At 43.7% G+C, this 17,416-nt stretch overlaps 2 protein-coding genes across 3 annotated transcripts; one reads left to right on the top strand and one right to left on the bottom strand.

Moving 5' to 3' along the window:
• Positions 1-7: 7 nt before the first annotated feature.
• Positions 8-14,968, top strand: ppp4r1l (protein phosphatase 4, regulatory subunit 1-like). Of its 2 annotated transcripts, XM_076741398.1 has the most exons (20): positions 8-249; positions 1,643-1,687; positions 2,227-2,356; positions 4,332-4,438; positions 4,601-4,743; positions 4,858-5,004; positions 5,541-5,648; positions 6,270-6,335; positions 6,554-6,712; positions 7,506-7,630; positions 8,089-8,618; positions 8,714-9,027; positions 9,331-9,417; positions 9,573-9,758; positions 10,637-10,798; positions 10,943-11,043; positions 11,343-11,463; positions 12,293-12,427; positions 12,574-12,715; positions 12,881-14,968. In XM_076741398.1, exons 1-20 carry the CDS (start codon positions 243-245, stop codon positions 13,024-13,026), a joined length of 2,961 nt encoding a protein of 986 aa, XP_076597513.1. In that variant the 5' UTR covers positions 8-242; the 3' UTR covers positions 13,027-14,968. The 2 variants fall into 2 exon arrangements, with proteins under 2 accessions (XP_076597513.1, XP_076597505.1); XM_076741390.1 differs by lacking the exon at positions 8-249 and having other exon boundaries at positions 1,597-1,687.
• Positions 14,969-15,111: 143 nt separating this feature from the next.
• bcdin3d (BCDIN3 domain containing) lies at positions 15,112-16,900 on the bottom strand. Its single transcript, XM_076741410.1, has 2 exons — positions 16,677-16,900; positions 15,112-16,328 (listed from the first exon to the last, which is right to left on the bottom strand). Exons 1-2 carry the CDS (start codon positions 16,878-16,880, stop codon positions 15,777-15,779), a joined length of 756 nt encoding a protein of 251 aa, XP_076597525.1. The 5' UTR covers positions 16,881-16,900; the 3' UTR covers positions 15,112-15,776.
• Between the last annotated feature and the right edge of the window lie 516 nt (positions 16,901-17,416).

Genomic DNA, 17,416 nt, shown 5'->3' with positions numbered 1-17,416 from the left:
TTTTTTTGTTTGGAGGTACACAAAGCCCACAGGCTGTATTTGTGCTCAGTTATGTCGAGTTTGTTCCCAGGCTGAGAAACGGTTATCGGTTTACGCTTGGTGTTTAAAATATAATTAACCGGTGAACGCTAGCATCAGGAAGTACTTTCAGGAAGTAGTTTGCTGCCTTGTTTGAGTGACAGCTGTGTGGTGGTGACAGCCCACACGGGACGGCAGCCCGCAGAGCCGAGCCGATACTCAAGATGGCAGGTAATGGCACTTTTCAAACAGTGTTTTCTTTAATAGTTTGACGCTGTGTTGGCACTTAGTAAGCGGTATTATGGTCTTCGGAGTCCAGATATATAAAATAGTAGCTCCTGTTGAACTACGTTTGTTGTATTCCCAGGCGAAGCGCTAGCTAAGGCGAGTCAAGTCAAGCGAAAGGGCTGGACAAGCCGTGTTAGCAAACTTAGCAGCGCTAGCCAGCTAGCTAACGAAAGCTACAGGGGTATCGAAATGTGCCACTCTGAGGCTACATTTGAATGTATAAGTACTCAGGGGTGTAGATGATTTTTCAAATTACCACTCTCTTGTGTAGTTAAGAGACCATCGTATACCCACGGCCGCGTTTATTATCGAACTGTAGTCTTAGCGAAGGCTAACGAGTTGACCTAGCTAACGTTAGCCTAGTCGCTAAAGTCAATTTCAGCCATAAGCTGACCAAATCCTCCTTTATACCATAACAAAGGGGAGATGTTGTTCTTTGCCAATATGCTTTCGGGGGTGTTGTGAAACAAATCGTGCCCTTATTTACTCCTCACACCAACTTTAAACACTACATGTGATGTATCTTTTCGAGACGAGTTGTTTTTATTACATATGGAGCACATTCCCTTGCTTGTCCAGCTGTAAACACTGGCATTAGCCGTCCCACCACATGCTTCTCCTTCTGGGACCTCTTTTTGGGCTCTTCTTTTGACCACCCTACTCTGAGTTATTGTCCTATATCTGGGGCTGGGTGGTACTGACATCACGAAAGAAAGTCTGCTTGTAGTGTCGCTGTGTTACGTTTAAGTGACTGAACGTAGATGAGACCTACTCAATTGAAATTGTCACAGCAACAGAAATGAAAGTACAGATGCATAGTATAGATGAGCAGCCTTAAAATTTCAGAGTACTATGTACGAGCTTCTATTCAAAAGTAAGCGTGAAAAAGATTGAAAGGGAATAAATACTGCTGTAACGTTACATACACCAAACGTATGTAGAAACGATAATGGATATTGAGACAAAAAACGGCCCCAAATAAGTGTGGAAAAATTGAATAAAATTTATGAATTGCACCTGAGGGAAATGAGTTAGCTGGTGGGTAATGTGTGTTACGTCTGCAAAAAGCATAGAAAAGATACATGAATATGCAATACAAAAGTACCTGCACAATGAAATCAGAGCTTCCTTAAATTCATATTAGTGCATATTGAAGAAATGAAAGATGTGTGTGTATATATACACCAAAATGACCATGGTGACTTAATGTCAGTCTCACTTCTTAGTAATTGTCATCCTGTAAATCCTGGGGGGTGGGGGTGTTGTGTAAAGTGATAGTATGTTAATGACATGTTTGCCACTGTGGATTTGCCCTCTAATTGCCTTTTCCTTGCAGGTCTATCTTTATACTTTGAAGATGGCCATGATGATTTGGATGACTGTGAGTATTCTAGTTATCTTAATTTGTTAACAAGACCATATTAAACAACACCTCGATTGATTTATTTCTTGCATATATGTAGACCTGTTTTCCCTCCCTTCAGCAGGCGAGTATATGGGAGTGTCAGCTTTATGGACAACCCCATTCACCCATGTGAAATTTAAAGCTGTCAACAGCATTTCAGGGTTTTACACCATGCTATTATTAGCTGTTATACAGACCAACGGTCCCTGTTGTTTGCATCAGCTAGAGTAATGAAACACTGTTTAGATCCAACTGCAAAGCCAGTGTGTATTTATGTCTGGACCTTTAAATGGAATAATGAGTTGCACTTCAGCATTTCTGCTGTATTCACACTTTGGAGGTACTTAATTTCTGACATTTAGTCTAATTCAGTGTCGTCAGCATGCCTCTGTGACTACTGTGGTGCATCTGTCAGTCCTCATACAAATGTTTTGTTTTTGTAGGAATTAGCTGTGGGTCTCAGATAGTTCCAGTGGTTGTGTGACTGTAAAGTAATCTTTATTTCCATCCCACAGTTGGATTTGATGACTATGGTTCAGAGTGTGACGGCATCCGCATCACAGCCTTCCTCGATGCAGGACAAGACAACCTGACTCCTCTTGGGAGGCTAGAGAAATATGCCTTCAGTGAGAACGTCTTCAACAGGTAAGTGGAGACCTGTGGCCAGACCGTTGACACTGTTATCGCTCTGAAAACCAGACAGAATGCTACATATCAGAAAGATAATGGGATGTTCATGAATAGTTTTTGGATTTTGAGGACACTTTGTCATCCTATATAGTGTGGTGTAAACACATAGTGATGCATATTGTAGGGAAGAAAACTAGTGTTTTTAGGTATGTTTAAGCTTGATCGGCAAAAGCTTCAGCCAGAGCTCTGATTACGCTTCATTAGCATTCTTGACTGCTGCTTCAGCAGTTGGTAGCTTGCTTTCAGAGATTAAACGATCCAACGCTTGCAGCTGCAGCAACTGAGGTTGACAGTAAAGGTATCTCTACAGTAACCTGACGTGCCAGATGTTTTTTTTTTTTTTACACTGAACAATCGGTGAAGTCGTCCTTGAAAACTGCTCGGAAAAGGGCAGGAAATACTTGGCAGGTGATTGGATGAATCGTGTCTATCACTGTCTATCACAGGATAAATTCAACCAATCAGATCAGCAAACCACATGATGTTGTAGGACTCTTGCCGAAGCCAGTTGGGAGAGGAGCAACAAAAAAACCCCAAAAAAAACAAAAAAAAAAAACCCATCTTTTCCACTGAGACAAGCCTTCGGTGCTGTCCTTTGCTCTTATTTCAATGAAGAAATGCTCTCCTGATCTGATAAAACCGATGTTAGAGCAGCATCTACACGAACCTCTAGAGGGACATTGTTGTTTTCGAACGAGCAGCAGCTTCTCTCGCCATTGTCTCACTTAAAACCACACCTGTAGCTGCCTCATAGGAATGATTGGTGCGAAACGACTGTGGTTCAGCCACAAGCACATAACTTGAAGTCGGGCAAGACAAATTCTTGGCCTGCGTGATTTTGTGTGATCTCGCAAATCTAGCTGCCTCACAAGGTAATCTGTACAAAGCCTAGATTACAGGAGTCACAAACGTACATTTACACATTAAAAAAAGAAAGAACCGTCCTTTGATCTGGCTAATGTTTCCTTTCGTACCGCGGCCGAGCCAAGTTTGTGGAAAACTAGAAAAAATTTTGTAGACACGTTGATTTGTGTTGAAAGCATCATGCCGACAAGGTCTTAGCAACAAGGAAACATCTGCAACCTTGTGGAACTTATTAAGGAAACATCTGGCAAATGACACAGAGGTGTCACTTCTTGTAGACAAAGTGGTGAGAGCATGAAGTCAGATATTCAAATGAACTAATCTTCAAAGAATTTCACTTGTTCAGTGATAATTTAGCTTTTATACCAACTTCACTGAATTTGTTAGTCTGTTGTCATTTTTTGTGTTGTGTAAACAAGAAAGTGTGTTATTCACACAGTTAATAGAAAGACTTTTTGATTGTTCTCTTGATTCAGCGACAGAAAGTTTAGATGTGAGATCAACATATTGCCCAATCTCGAGTCATGCGTAGATGTTTTTTCCATAGTCATCTGGACGACTGTCTGCATTCCTGTGTATTTACTAATCACATACCTGCTTGAACTCAGTAGCCATGGGTGGATGGTATCTGTCTGAACATGGCATTGGCTTGACAGCGCTAATCCTAGATCTGTAGTGTTTTCAACTGAAGACAAGTTTTGGTTTGTGTGTATTTTTTGTGAGATTTCTGATTTCTTTGGATGTGGCACTTTCTGCATAGTAAGCAATAAAAACCCGCTAGTGCATTTTAAAGCCCTTAGGAAGTGCTTTTTCATTAGTTTGAACACTGTGCCTCTGCAGGCGTGTAAATACTGCTCTGTTGTCTCCACACAAACACATTTAGTTCCTGTCTTCATGCTTTTCATGCTCAGCTTGGCAGGGTTCACGCCCCCCCGTCATTTCCAAGTACATGTGTGTGTAATGTACTTGACAGCTCTTGTCAGTGCTGTGTGTTACGCTGTGTGCATTCAGCACTCGTAGGTATTGGCAGGCAGTCTACTAACTTGATGCTCCTGTTGCTTTCTAGGCAGATCGTGGCTCGTGGCCTGCTTGATGTGCTTCGAGAGTTCAGTGACAATGAAAATGACTTTATCAGTGTCATGGAGACAGTTGCAAGAATGTCAGAAGATGGAGGTAGATGCATTTTCTGTTTCATCTATTTCGCTGTCATGTCTCTAGATTACTGTGTGCTTTTTGACTGTGCTCTCTTTATCTTCTTTCCCTCTTGTTGAAACTTGTACGGTAATGCACACATGTTATGTTTGTACATTAAGTTTGTTCTCTGTGTGTATTCAGAGCCCACAGTTCGAGCTGAGCTGATGGAGCAGGTCCCCAACATTGCCATGTTCTTACATGAGAGTCGGCCCAACTTCCCAGCAGCTTTCTCAAGATACTTGGTACCCATTGTAGTCCGGTATCTCACAGATCCAAATAACCAGGTAGGTTTTTAGCTTTTTTCTCGGCAAGAGACAGAAAACAACAAGCTTGCTCATCAGATTCATTCACACCACGAGTTTTAAAACTGGTTTTTAACGTCCTCCCATCTTTTCCAGGTGCGGAAGACCAGCCAGGCTGCGCTGCTTGTTCTGTTGGAGCAGGGCCTCATCTCTAAAGCTGATATGGAGACCAAAGTTTGTCCAGTTCTCCTTGAACTCACAGAACCCAGCAGTGATGATGACTACAAAATCGAGGCAGTTGCTGTAAGAAACTGTATTCTATTTTCTTTTAAGTAACAGATTTAATAAACATAGTCTGTCGTCTATTACCAGGGAAATTGGCTTGAATTAAATTAAGCTGAAAACCAGGTGGTGCTAGACAAACTACATAGTGTGGTTGCTGGATCGGCTGTTAAATCAATACGAGTGCAGTGCAGGCAGAGAGGTGCAGTGGGTTTCTTTCTTTACTTTACTGGGATCACTCAGTTTCTTTTATTTGATCCATTCACCCGTCTAAAATTTAAGAATGGCTTCTGTTTTGATTGAACATGATTGAATTGAACAGTAATTTGTCATGTTTATTATGTATTTGGTGAATCAATGAATTTAAATAAATTAGCAAGGCCCGCTCTCAATTTTGAGTCAAAGCTGAATTTGAGTATTTCTATTCTGTTGTATTTATATTGTATTTCGGTGTTAGCTGTTCACTTATTCAATGACGTTTTCTCAGATCAGGTTCAACCTCATGAAACGCACATGACCTGCTCCTCATAACACTCTCCTCATGTCTCCTCTGGCAGATCATGTGTAAAGTCGTCACCATGTTGAGCAAAGACACAGTGGAGTATCTGTTGCTGCCACGCTTCTGTGACCTCTGCAGTGATGCTCGACTCTTTCAAGTTCGCAAGGTAACGACCTCCAGAGCATTTTCATCTCCACCAAAGGTCACAGTGCTGTATTTGTTACTTCATTACTTATGATTATGAACGCACACGATTGTCTGCTTCAGGCTCCAGTCACAGCTGAGCGAACCGTTATGTGGGCTTGACTTTAATTGTGTTCCCTCAGGATAAATTCAATAACTCTGCGAGTCAGCCGTAATTCTGTTTTGCTCATCACCTTATCCTACACTGCGCTGTTGTTTTCTGTGAGGAATGTTAATTCCTGGCGTAACTGGTGGCGGCTCAGGAAGAGTATTGAGGAGCTGCAAAGGTTGTCGAACCTTATGAATAATTTTTTGAGCTCTTTTGTTGTTTTGATTGTGGTCCTCTTTCTCTCTGAGGCTAAACGTTGGAAGTTTATTCATTTTTTTCCTACTTCTGCCCAGAACAACTGAAAATAAGTGTACAAATCCTTATTGTACACAATTAGCCATATTAGAATTATTAATATTCCTATTAGTGTTGGAATTTCAGTCCTTTGAGACACCGTGTATGTCTTGTGGATTTCGTCTGCTGCTTTGAAGTAAACATGATGTATTATTCATTGAGCCTTGTTATTCATTGTTTTGTTATTATTGTGTATCACAGGTGTGTGCAGCCAATTTCGGAGAGTTTTGTTCCATTGTGGGTCAGGAGGCCACAGAAAAACTACTGGTGAGACGCCCCAGGACTTCTTTTTTCTTTGACCGAAACAACCACATTTGCATCCTCATTAAGTAACATGAAAGTGTAACATTCACTGAACCCTGTAACACGCTGTTTTTTCCATTCATGGGTCAGTAGATTCTTTGCACCCCGCTATTCACGAATCCCTTCACTGCTCAAACAGTCAATATTGGTTTCAAGTTATTCTGACGCGCTTTTGTTTTTAGATGCCCAAGTTCTTCGACCTGTGCTCAGACAGTCTGTGGGGCATCAGGAAAGCCTGTGCCGAGTGCTTCATGATGGTCTCCAATTCCACCTCCCCGGAGGTGCGACGCGCAAAGTTGTCCCCCCTGTTCATCAGCCTCATCAGTGACCAGTCTCGCTGGGTAAGACACACACGCACACACAGGCACACAGGAAGAATTGTAATTCATATGCTTGCATAAAATTACAAGCACTTTTATGTGTAACTTCCTCTTTACTGTGATGAGCAGTCGTTGCTATAGATGGAGACTCTAGAAGTGTTTTTCCTCTCCGCCGTATGTTTCGTCTTGTTCCTGATTTTGAGCTATGGGCAAATCTTTGTTTAGATTACAGTTCTTTTTGCTCTTTGTGGAGTCTTTTGTACAGATTTTTTCATACTGTTTCAGGGAAATGTTAAAATAAGAAATAAGGGCAAACTCATGAAGGAAAAATCTTTATTGGTGCAAAACAAGTGGCTGATGAGGAGGATCGCAGGAAATGTTGCACCACTTCACTGACAATTTTGCATGCTTTTAACTTGGGTGCCCAAATGCTTATCAATGGGGTTTGAAGCTTGAAGGATGTCAGTGTTTTGGTTTTGAAGGGTCTGCAGGTTGAAGCCCACTGTACTGTCCACATCCACGTGGGTTTACATGGAGCCTAGAATTTATGACCGCATGGACACTTTGCACCAACGAACATGTGATCTTGTCTGTGTATGCAACCCCTCTACTATAAACAGAACTGCATGCACTCCCACTGTCCATAACTGTGTACTGTTTTGGACTGTAGGTAGCCTTTAAAATGATGCCCCATGCAAATAATCCTGCTCATGAACACGTGAAGATCCTGAGCTAATGGAGATGAGCTTTAGTGATCTGGAAAGTCTCTGCCGTCATTATGAAACTGACAGATTCCACTCTGCCACATTTTTAGGTGCGACAGGCAGCCTTTCAGTCTCTGGGCCGTTTCATCTCCACCTTTGCCAATCCCTCCAGCACAGGCCTTCACTTCAGAGAGGACGGCACCCTACCAGAGGTCCCCAGGTGTACATTGGACAGGTAAGACCACCTAACACGTGTTTACAGCTGTTGGTTTACTTTGATAAATCATGTGCCTCTTTTCAGTTCTTTTTTGTTTGTCTCAGTAGGTCAAACTTTGGCAGAAAGTGTATTGTTATTTCATCTATATGTGTTTAGGCAGTAATTAGGCAGTAATTATAGCAATATGGTGTGGCACTATAGGAATATGAGTTTGTGTTGGCACAGACACAGTGTTGCATCAGTGAGTCCTGGTCATAATTCACTGGGTGTGATCAGGTCAGACCAGTTTTCCCTTTTGTTTAAATGTTTATCTGCAGAAACAGAGAAATGAAAGGAATTTAAGTTGACGCGTCTTTTCTCTGAATCCTCTTATCTATTACTTGAAAGTTACCCAGTGCTGAGATTATGAGATTATTCTGTTTTAGATGTAAGGGTTTATACATCTCCTTCTATACATTTTGTTATTCTCTTTTCAGCGACTGCTCCCTAAACTCTCTGAACTGCTCGGACATCAGCGGCTGCCACACAGAGAGAACCATCACTCACACACCTCCCAATCAGGATGGCCGCGCCACACCGTCCCCAGAGCATGTGTCGACAGCTGACAGCGAGGAAATGCACAACTATGACGACAACCACACTTCTGTTCCCAGAGAGATGCACGGCGGCTTCTCCCGCACAGCCTCAAACAGCAACGCCAGCCCCACAACTACAAACAATGCTAAGAACACAAAAGACACGGAGCACACAGACGAGAACTTTAATTCTTTCCACTACTGGAGATCTCCTTTACCAGACATCAGCGGGGAACTGGAGATGCTAAACTGTCAGAAATCAGTGGAAGTGATAGAGAAGGAGGAAAAGAAGGAGAAGGAGGAGGAGGAGGAGGAGGAACCTGAAGAAAATTATCCTGATTCCAAGTCCAGCCCAGGCAAAGCTACCAGCGACCAGATCCAGAAGGTCTTGGACTGCTTGCAGCCACACATGGATGACCCTGATGTGCAAGGTGGGTATACAGAGCCAGTGTATGTGCCGTTAGCTGTAGACTTTTGTCAGTGTGTTGGCATGTAGATTAAACTGTGTCTGTGAATTTACCTTCAGCTCAAGTGCAGGTGTTATCAGCAGCTCTGAAGGCAGCCCAGCTCGACAGCCCGGCGGACGACAGCCCGACAGACGACAGCCCGACTGAACCCCAGCCAGAAGAGCAGCCTGAAAGCAGCGCAGACACCCCGTCTGTGGAGAGCAAATCTGTGGAGGTTCAGTCGGAGAGTGAAGAGAGTCCCACAGAAGAGGAGCAAACGATGGAGACTCCCCCAGCTGCAGAGTCGAGCCCTGTCCAGGAGCAAGGAGATGAAGAGACGCAGACGGAGCCACTGGAGGACCAGGAGGATTCTCGTCCTGACTCCCCTGTTCTAGTACGAGACAGTTCATATCTCCGCAGTGCATTAAGTTACATCCAGGTTACTTGTGTCATTACTGAATAGGAGACTACTGCCATAAAAATCATTCACTGTGTTAAAGTGCGGCAGTTGCAGTGAGCAGGAGTTTGCAGTGGAGATGGCTTAACAGCGTAACCGCTTAAGACACAGCTATAAATACAGCTTTAGGCCTGGGCGTCTACGGAGAATTCAGAGCAGCAACGAGACATTTCAGCATCGTTGATGTGAGGTTCGCTTGCTTGTTCCCTGATTGTGTGTGTGGATTTGTATTTTGCTCAGGAGTCTGAACTAATTGAGAGTGTGGAGGAGGAGGGAAGAGAGGACTCTGCTCACAGCCCAGTGCCTGAGGATAAGCCTAAGATCCAGGTCAGTCAGCACTCCAGGCACACATCCTGGAAGTATTGATCAGAGCCTTATAGTTGGTATTGACTGGCACAAAGATGGATTACTAGATGCCCTCCCTGTGCACCCCCTGTTCCTCTTTGAGCATTAAACTCTCTAATTTCTTGCTCTGTCTCCAGAATGTCATCCCGCAGCAGCTGCTGGATCAGTACCTCTCCATGACGGACCCGGCCCGGGCCCAGACGGTGGACACAGAGATAGCCAAACACTGTGCCTTCAGCCTGCCGGGGGTAGCGCTCACCCTGGGACGACAGAACTGGCACTGCCTCAAGGACACATATGAAACCCTCGCTACTGATGTGCAGGTAGGCAGAGGAATGGGAAATTATGAGGGTAGTGTGGGATTAGAAATGCTGATCCATTTCAAAAGGCCACACTCAAAACATTTCAGCTCAAGGATGAGTTGTTTGGATTTTTGTCCTTTTGATTATTTTTTTGTTATATAATCAAAACAGAAATGAAATAAGCTTTCTTGCCATGAAAGTTAAAGTTCCATAATTGCCAAAGCTAACATATTTAACATATTTAAATGGTTCAATCCATTAGAAGATATGTACACAAACACAAAACGTTGAACCACAGTAGAGTGAGCGGGGAGACTCGTGTGTTTTCTCTTTGGTTGTGACAACGATATACATATTTTCGAGCCAAGGGAGCTGCTGCTTTGTCCCAAGATGACGGAGAGTTTACTCCCATCGGTGTGGAGGAGTGTTTCTGCGCATGTGACGCTGGCTTTGTGAAGGAATGAGTCTCTTATTTGGGAATACTGGGTGCACTCAATGAGGAAGTGAAGGTCTGTCTCACATCACAGCGAGACTGGGGAAACTGTTGCTTGAGGACACGAGAAAGAAAAGGAAATGTAAGAGGGGAAACGTTGCCTCACTTCACGGCAGCAGAGACGATGTGACAGCAGTCGTTCACGCTGTGGCTCATTACTTCATCGCAGCACTGAATGTCACTGTTAGCGTGACAGCATTGCACTGTGCAACTGTTCTATTCAGACCAGTCATTGGAGGGGTTCAGATAAAGGACATTGGAGTTTACAGTTTCCTGCTCTATCAGTTAATATAAATAAATCAATAAGTTGTTGTTTTCCTATTTGAGAAGCAACCTAAGACACTTGAGACATGGCCGGGATTGTAATCCTCTTACATTTCTTTTCTTCCTGTCGTCACACTCTCAGTGGAAGGTGCGGCGTACGCTTGCTTTCTCCATCCACGAGCTGGCCGTCATCCTGGGAGACCAGCTGACCGCAGCTGATCTGGTGCCCATCTTCAACGGTTTCCTCAAAGACCTGGACGAGGTCCGCATCGGCGTGCTCAAACACCTCTATGACTTCCTCAAGGTGAGATGTTGCACGTACATACAGCTGAACTGAGCGTGACAGTGATTCACTTGATTTCCAGTGAAAGAAGATGATCAGTCGTATTGATTTCTCTACATTGACACCATATAACCCAGCTTGTTCATGTTCATTTTCTTGTTGCAGCTGCTGCACGCAGACAAAAGGAGAGAATATCTGTATCAGCTGCAGGAGTTCATGGTGACGGACAACAGTCGAAACTGGAGATTCAGATATGAGCTGGCAGAGTACGTCTCCTTTTCCTCTTCCAATCCAGAAATGACCACATTTACACTTAATCAGACTCTTTTATCCAGACTCACCAAATGGCAGAACTGAACTCTCTCTTGTAACACTGTATGTGGGCTAGATTAACGTAGCTCATCATCTACAAATTTCTTAATTTTGGTCCATAACAGAATATTCAAAATATCAGTTTATTTAGTTGTGGTTGTTTGTATTTGCTGTATTGAAGGACTGTATACGTTTGTATAACCCTCATGCTTGCCTGGCTGATGTGCTCGCTCTCTCTGTCTGTCCCCTCCAGGCAGTTGATCCTGATCATAGAGTTGTACAGCCACTACGACGTTTATGACTACCTCAGACAGATAGCGCTCACGCTCTGCTCCGACAAGGTGTCAGAGGTCAGGTGGATCTCATACAAACTGGTAAGTGCATAGTGTTGAACTTCTGGTGGGAAAAAAAAAAAAACACTGGCAACTTGTGACACATGGTTAGGTCAGCAAAAACACTGGAAACTATAAGACAAACGGGAACTGAGTCACACTGATGAATGATGATCCGTGTTGTGTGTTTGTGACAAAGTCATGCCCTGACTGATGATTGTCGTTGATCATCTCATCCTTGTTTGTAACGAATGCGAAGCTAATTTTGTCGTCCCTTAGAGGAGACGTCTACACCTGCTGAGTTCCTCTTTGTTGAAGGAATAGTTTGACATTTTTAGAAATCCTCTCATTCCCTGTCTTGCCAAGAAGTTTCACTAATGAAGATGTTACATGAGGGGACTCGGGGATGTTACCATGACTCTGCAAGAAATTGTGCCGCGTGACCAACATGAAACCATGAGCTGTCATTTCTTACACCTAAATAAAACAAGATGTCTTTTTTTTTTTTTTAAATCTTCTGTGCAGAGCCAGGCTAGCTGCTTCCCCCCCATTTCCAGTCTTTGTGCCAAGCTAAGCTAACTGGCTGCTGGCCCTAGCTTCATATTTAACAGACACACATGAGAGTACTGTCGATCTTTTCATTTATCTCTTAGCAGGAAAGTGAATAAGTCAATCTCTCTCTCTGTTGATCTATGCCTTTAAAAGCAAATGGCAGAGTGAAGTTTTCAGGCTAATCGTTACAGCTAATCTTTTCATCTCATGTTTATTGGCTCATATTCTGTTATTCTGTTGTGCATCTCCATGGAAAACTTCAGTGTCTGCCTCTGAACTCAATTCACATTTTTATCCCCTTTACCTCTTGTGTTCTCAGGTCGTGGAGATCCTCCAGAAGCTGTATGCATGTGGGGCCGACGATCTGGGCCTGAACTTCATCAACGAGCTCACCGTCAGGTTCTGCCACTGTCCCAAGTGGGTGGGGCGGCAGGCCTTTGCCTTCATCTGCCAGGTCTGTAGTGCTCACCTCACATGACTTAGCAGGACGCGGTGGAACAGCAGCTCCTGCATAGTGTTTTTACTGTAGATGTAGCTGGATTTAAAGAAGTCAGCAAGTGGGAAGGCAAGTGTTTTAATGTTTCCTCGTATCTTCTGCAGGCTGTAGTGGAGGAGGACTGCATGCCCATGGAGCAGTTCAGCCAGCACCTCTTGCCCAGTCTGCTCAGCCTTTCCTCAGACCCGGTGGCCAATGTTCGCGTACTGGTAGCCAAGGCTCTACGACAGAGTGTCATGGAGAAAGGTAACATGCAAACCAAACTAAATGATTCATGACTTTTAAGAATAAAGCTGCAATAATCTGTATTTTTGTTGAAACGTCCAAAAGGACCATGCCAGCCAGTGTAACCACCATCCCAAACCTTATTGTTGGTAGGTTTCCACTCTGAGTCTTGTGTTTTGTGCGCAGCATACTTCAAGGAGCCCGGCTGTGCCTACTCTGACGAGCTGGAGGAGACCGTGATGGCTCTGCAGTCCGACAAGGACCGGGACGTCCGCTTCTTTGCCAGCCTGGACCCCAACAAAGGCTTGATGGACACGGCTCCCTTGATTTAGCCTCGGCCCCTGAGTCCCATTACAGCCCAACTGCCTGTCTACCTACCTGTCTGTCTGACTGATGCACAGTCAGCGTAACCTGCAACACCAGCACCCGACCAGATCCCCAACCACTCGCCTGCTGGGCAGACCTGCACCAACGACCACTTGATGAGTCATCTCAGATGATCAGATAACAGTATAAAGTATGAGCATGCTCAAACAACACAACCCAGTCTCTGGTTGGGCACTACATAGCGCACATTGCATTCACAACACAAAATGCATACTTCTCAGAGTTTTCAGAAAATGAGCAGGACTCAGAGGTTCGCTGCACCACTCTGTGGGAGCGTCTACGCCTGAACTTTTCCCCACCCTCCTCCACACTAACACTGACTCAACCCTTCCCCAATCAGACTTGTAAAACTACGACAGTCTCTCTCTCCAAAGCTAATTGTAAGCTTGATATGAAATTGATGAATTGATTTTTTTTTTTTTTTTTCTTAATGCTTCTTTTTGTGGATTTCTTAACGAACAAGCGGGCGAGGCCTGCCTGACTCTGACGTGTGCACTAACTCAGGGGGACTCATCTGAACCTAAACAGCATTATTAGCTCACATGATAAACAGCAGCTCCTGGATCCCTGGTGAAAAAACTCCAGCTGTCTGAGCAACAGACCAGCCAAACCAAGTAGCTCCGCTGGTGTCTCTCGCCTCATTTCCTCTAAATGCCTGTGTTGTCTCAGATGCCCTTTTTGTCTTCTGAGATGTCCTCTGGGTTATTGTCTGTTTCCCTTCTTCCGTCTGTGATTCACTCTCGTCTTCATGGGCCAACGAAACCACTACTGCTGCACAGAAGGAACCGTGATTCTGCCACTCAGCGCAACTCTTGATCAAAACCATATCGCAACGTTTTTTTGAAAGAACACCTAAATAAACTGTTTGCCCCCCCACACACACACAAACCTTGTGTCTGTTTACCAAAAATGTGACACAACGCGTCTCCCGAACGGCAGGAGACCGATGAAATACCTCCGTGTGGACACGAGTGGCCGTTGCGGCGTACGTGTAGAGACATCCTCGGTTTGAACGGGCTCTGAATGTCCTCGATGGGTGATTGCTTTTGGAGCGATTCTGTGGTGTTGACTGAAACATCTTAATAAGGGCTCATGATGAAGTGACACAGGGTGTGACGTAAAGAGGAAGAAAGCAAGCACACTGCTGGAATATGCATGTTTCCTCCCCCCTCCCCCCCCTTTGTGTATAGTCTATTCCAGTTCCTTGAGGGTGACCTCCTGATGTTGAATTATGTGACCATGGTAGCTTTCAGTGGATCTGACTGACCAGTTGTACAGTAGGATGTAGGAACGGCTGTGTTACGAAACCGAAGGACAGCTGATCATTGTTTCCCTGTCTTGGTGGAATGACTTAAAGTATGAGGTTTCTCAGAACTCTTTGTACAGCTTAAACCTGTGGAAAACAGTATGTGTTTATGGAACCAAGGCCAGTCTAGTCGGGTTTTCACCCATCGAGATGTGTGTGAATATTGGGAGCAGCCACCAAGTCACTTTTTGTAGTCTTTGGAGCTCGTTGGTTTTTCCTCTCATCTGTTTTTTTTTTTTTTTTTTTGAACATAGACATAACTTGAGAACTTAAGCTGATTGTGGTGTGTGCTGTGCATCTCAAGTCTTTCTTCCTTCGAAAGGAGAGCTCACTGCGGTAATGGCGGTGTCTACTCATCTCGTCTGTCTGCAATTTGTGTCCATCTCATTTTTTATGTAGTAGAACAGTTAATATATACATTTTATGAAAATTATTTTTCTTTTCAATTATGCACCACTGTTCAAAGATTTTATATCCTAACTTTACAAAATTTACAACCTTTGTAATATTCAATGGTTTCTTTTAAAAAGACATTTTATGTAATGTTATTTTTAGTATTCTGTAATTAAAATGATGAAATTAACGTGTTGTGAAGGTTTGTTTTGTGTTAACTGTGGTTCAGTCTGCTCTGATCCAGAAGGAGCAGCTTGATAATGGAAAACACTGTTTCATAATTTAATCTGCACAGTAATGACTGCACACAGAGTAAACAGTTTTTGTGAGAAGGTTATCGCTGGTAAACATTTTAATTGAAACATCAGCATTGAGGCAGATAATTTAGGAACCCTTTGTTCGAAATGAAAAGAAAACACAAACTATTTCTAACAACGTTTAAAGCTCAAAATATTCATTTAACTGCTACAGCATCCAGTTTTCCTTTCTTCTAGAAATCAAGACAAATTGGAAAGAAGTTTGATAATCAATTAAATGTTTGTTTTTTCTCTCACTTCTCCAATGAGCATTTGTTACTTTTCTGTTTTCTATTATTTGTAATCCAATTTGTTGGTTCACATTTTCTAGACTAATTAAATAATTGTAAACTGCCGCCTAAAGCAGTTAGAATATAGTGATCTGCCTGTTTTCTCCATCAATCGACAGTTAGCTCTATAAAATGGAAATAAATGAAAGTCTGAAATGTCTTTCACCAGCAGCCAGACTTCAAAGTGACCTCTTCAGGTTGCTTGTTTTGTCTGCAAGAACATAAAAACCCAAAGATACTCATCACTTCAAACAAAGATAAACACAAATCTTCACATGCGAAAAGAAACTTATAGTCATGGCTGATTCATGTCGATCAGCTTATCAGTTCAGCTTTACTCGGACTTCTCCGTGTTGTCTTGCTGAGCGTGTCCCTGCACATGAAAAATTCTTGACTCTTGTCTCTCAGGCTCATCTCTTTTTGAAGAGCAGCAGCTTCCGGTCCCACGTGGTCCTGCCAAAGCTATGGATGAGCTCCATCCCGCAGTGTCTCTCCAGGTGCTCCCTGGCATGTCCAGCCATGTCCCCGCGGATCTTCAGCGTCTTGAAGTGTTCAAAGTCCGAGCGGCCCAGCTTCCTCAGCCGCCGCGCCGCAGAGCGGTAGCACTTCCAGGGCTGTGCCTCCAGCAGCAGGTGCTGGCTGATAGAAGCCAGGCGAGAGAGCAGCTGCAGCAGGCCAGAGTCTCCGTGGTTTAGGTGGACCCACATGGTGACAGCCAGGCAGAGACACAGGTGGAAGTGGGAGCTGCCGTGCTGGTTGAGATACTCCTGCAGCTGGTGAGTGTCGTTAATGATGTCCAGAGGGATGAAGGAGATGCTGTTTGGCAGGGGGTTGGTCTGTTGAGCCCGCTGAACGAGGGCCTCATCCAAGTCAAAGCCCAGGAGGTTCACTCTCCTCCTCTTCGACTCTTCCTCACACGCAGGCTGCTGCACCAGATGCTTGTAAAAGGCGACGCTCAGTTCCTGCCATTCACAGGGGGAGAAGACAGAGGACAGCTTTCACTGCAAACAGTTTGTCTTCTGTGGACAGGCATCGTTGAAAACAATTTTAAACTGTAGTCAGAAAAAATTATGAGGAGCCCCAAATGTCACGCTGGATCAGGTTGAATCATGGGAAAAATGTTCATGCAAAAGACATTTTGTTTTGAGTTTTGATGAAGCTCATAGGCTGTGCGTTATACTGTGTGTGTGTGTGTGTGTGTGTGTGTGTGTGTGTGTGTGTGATGTTGAAGAATCGTGAAAAAGACATGTCTGCTTTAAAGCTTAAAGGAAATATTCGAGTCCAAGCTGTCGTATCTCAAAAACACATACCCCTGAATTACAGCCCACGTCCAGGACCAGTGTGGTCTGATGAGCGTCGCTGTATCCCAAATCCTGAAGAAGTGTGGCTGGAAGCAGACTCAGGCGATTCTCCGGAGGGTTGAAGCTGTAATAGTTTATAAAGTTGCCGTATCGAGCGGCCCCCGGATCATTTATTTCATCAGCAGCATCGTTACTTATCGAGCATGTTGCCATTGCTCTGTGTCCGCCTCCAAAATACTTCCGGGTGGAAATCAGGGGCAGCTGTGCCTGCTGCGCTCGCGGTTAGTTCGTAGCAGGTTCAGTTAAATAAAAAAAAGTTTTTTATTTTAATTTGACTAAAAAAAGAAAAAAAAAAGAGGGACATTGGCAGGTATTTCAGTGTCTACATGATGGCAGATATAACGTCGAAAATCGTTAAAACTTTTCTATTTTTTACTGCCTCCAGTAACCAAAGTAACGCTAGATCATGACGGCATATTCAGAAGTTTGTTGGCGGTTTGACGGTAACATTAAGAGAAACAGCTGCATGATATAAGATTACAACACAAGTAAAAGTCCCCCACTCAAAATATTACTTTAATACAGAAGTATTAGCAGCAACATGCAACTAAAGGGTCCAAAGTAAAAGTACCACCGATAGTGCTCTATTATTTTCTTATTGTTACAATAGAAATATGTAAGTATATGTATGTATTGTAACTGGTGGAGAAGCTATTTCTAAGTACTGTGTACCACGTTTGGTACTTTTA

This window comes from Chaetodon auriga, chromosome 2, assembly GCF_051107435.1.
Source record: "Chaetodon auriga isolate fChaAug3 chromosome 2, fChaAug3.hap1, whole genome shotgun sequence".
Lineage (NCBI taxonomy): Eukaryota > Metazoa > Chordata > Actinopteri > Chaetodontiformes > Chaetodontidae > Chaetodon > Chaetodon auriga.
Note: the sequence above shows the minus strand (reverse complement) of the source record. Positions and strands in the feature narration are given on the sequence as shown.

Bases quoted from the DNA above. Each gene is read 5' to 3' on its own strand.
- ppp4r1l (XM_076741390.1), top strand. From the start codon at position 1,597: ATGTTTGCCACTGTGGATTTGCCCTCTAATTGCCTTTTCCTTGCAGGT. The intron at 2,357-4,331 runs GTAAGTGGAGAC...GTTGCTTTCTAG, and splicing joins AGTGAGAACGTCTTCAACAG to GCAGATCGTGGCTCGTGGCC. The intron at 8,619-8,713 runs GTGGGTATACAG...ATTTACCTTCAG, and splicing joins GGATGACCCTGATGTGCAAG to CTCAAGTGCAGGTGTTATCA.
- bcdin3d (XM_076741410.1), bottom strand. From the start codon at position 16,880: ATGGCAACATGCTCGATAAGTAACGATGCTGCTGATGAAATAAATGAT. The intron at 16,329-16,676 runs GTATGTGTTTTT...TGTGAATGGCAG, and splicing joins ACGTGGGCTGTAATTCAGGG to GAACTGAGCGTCGCCTTTTA.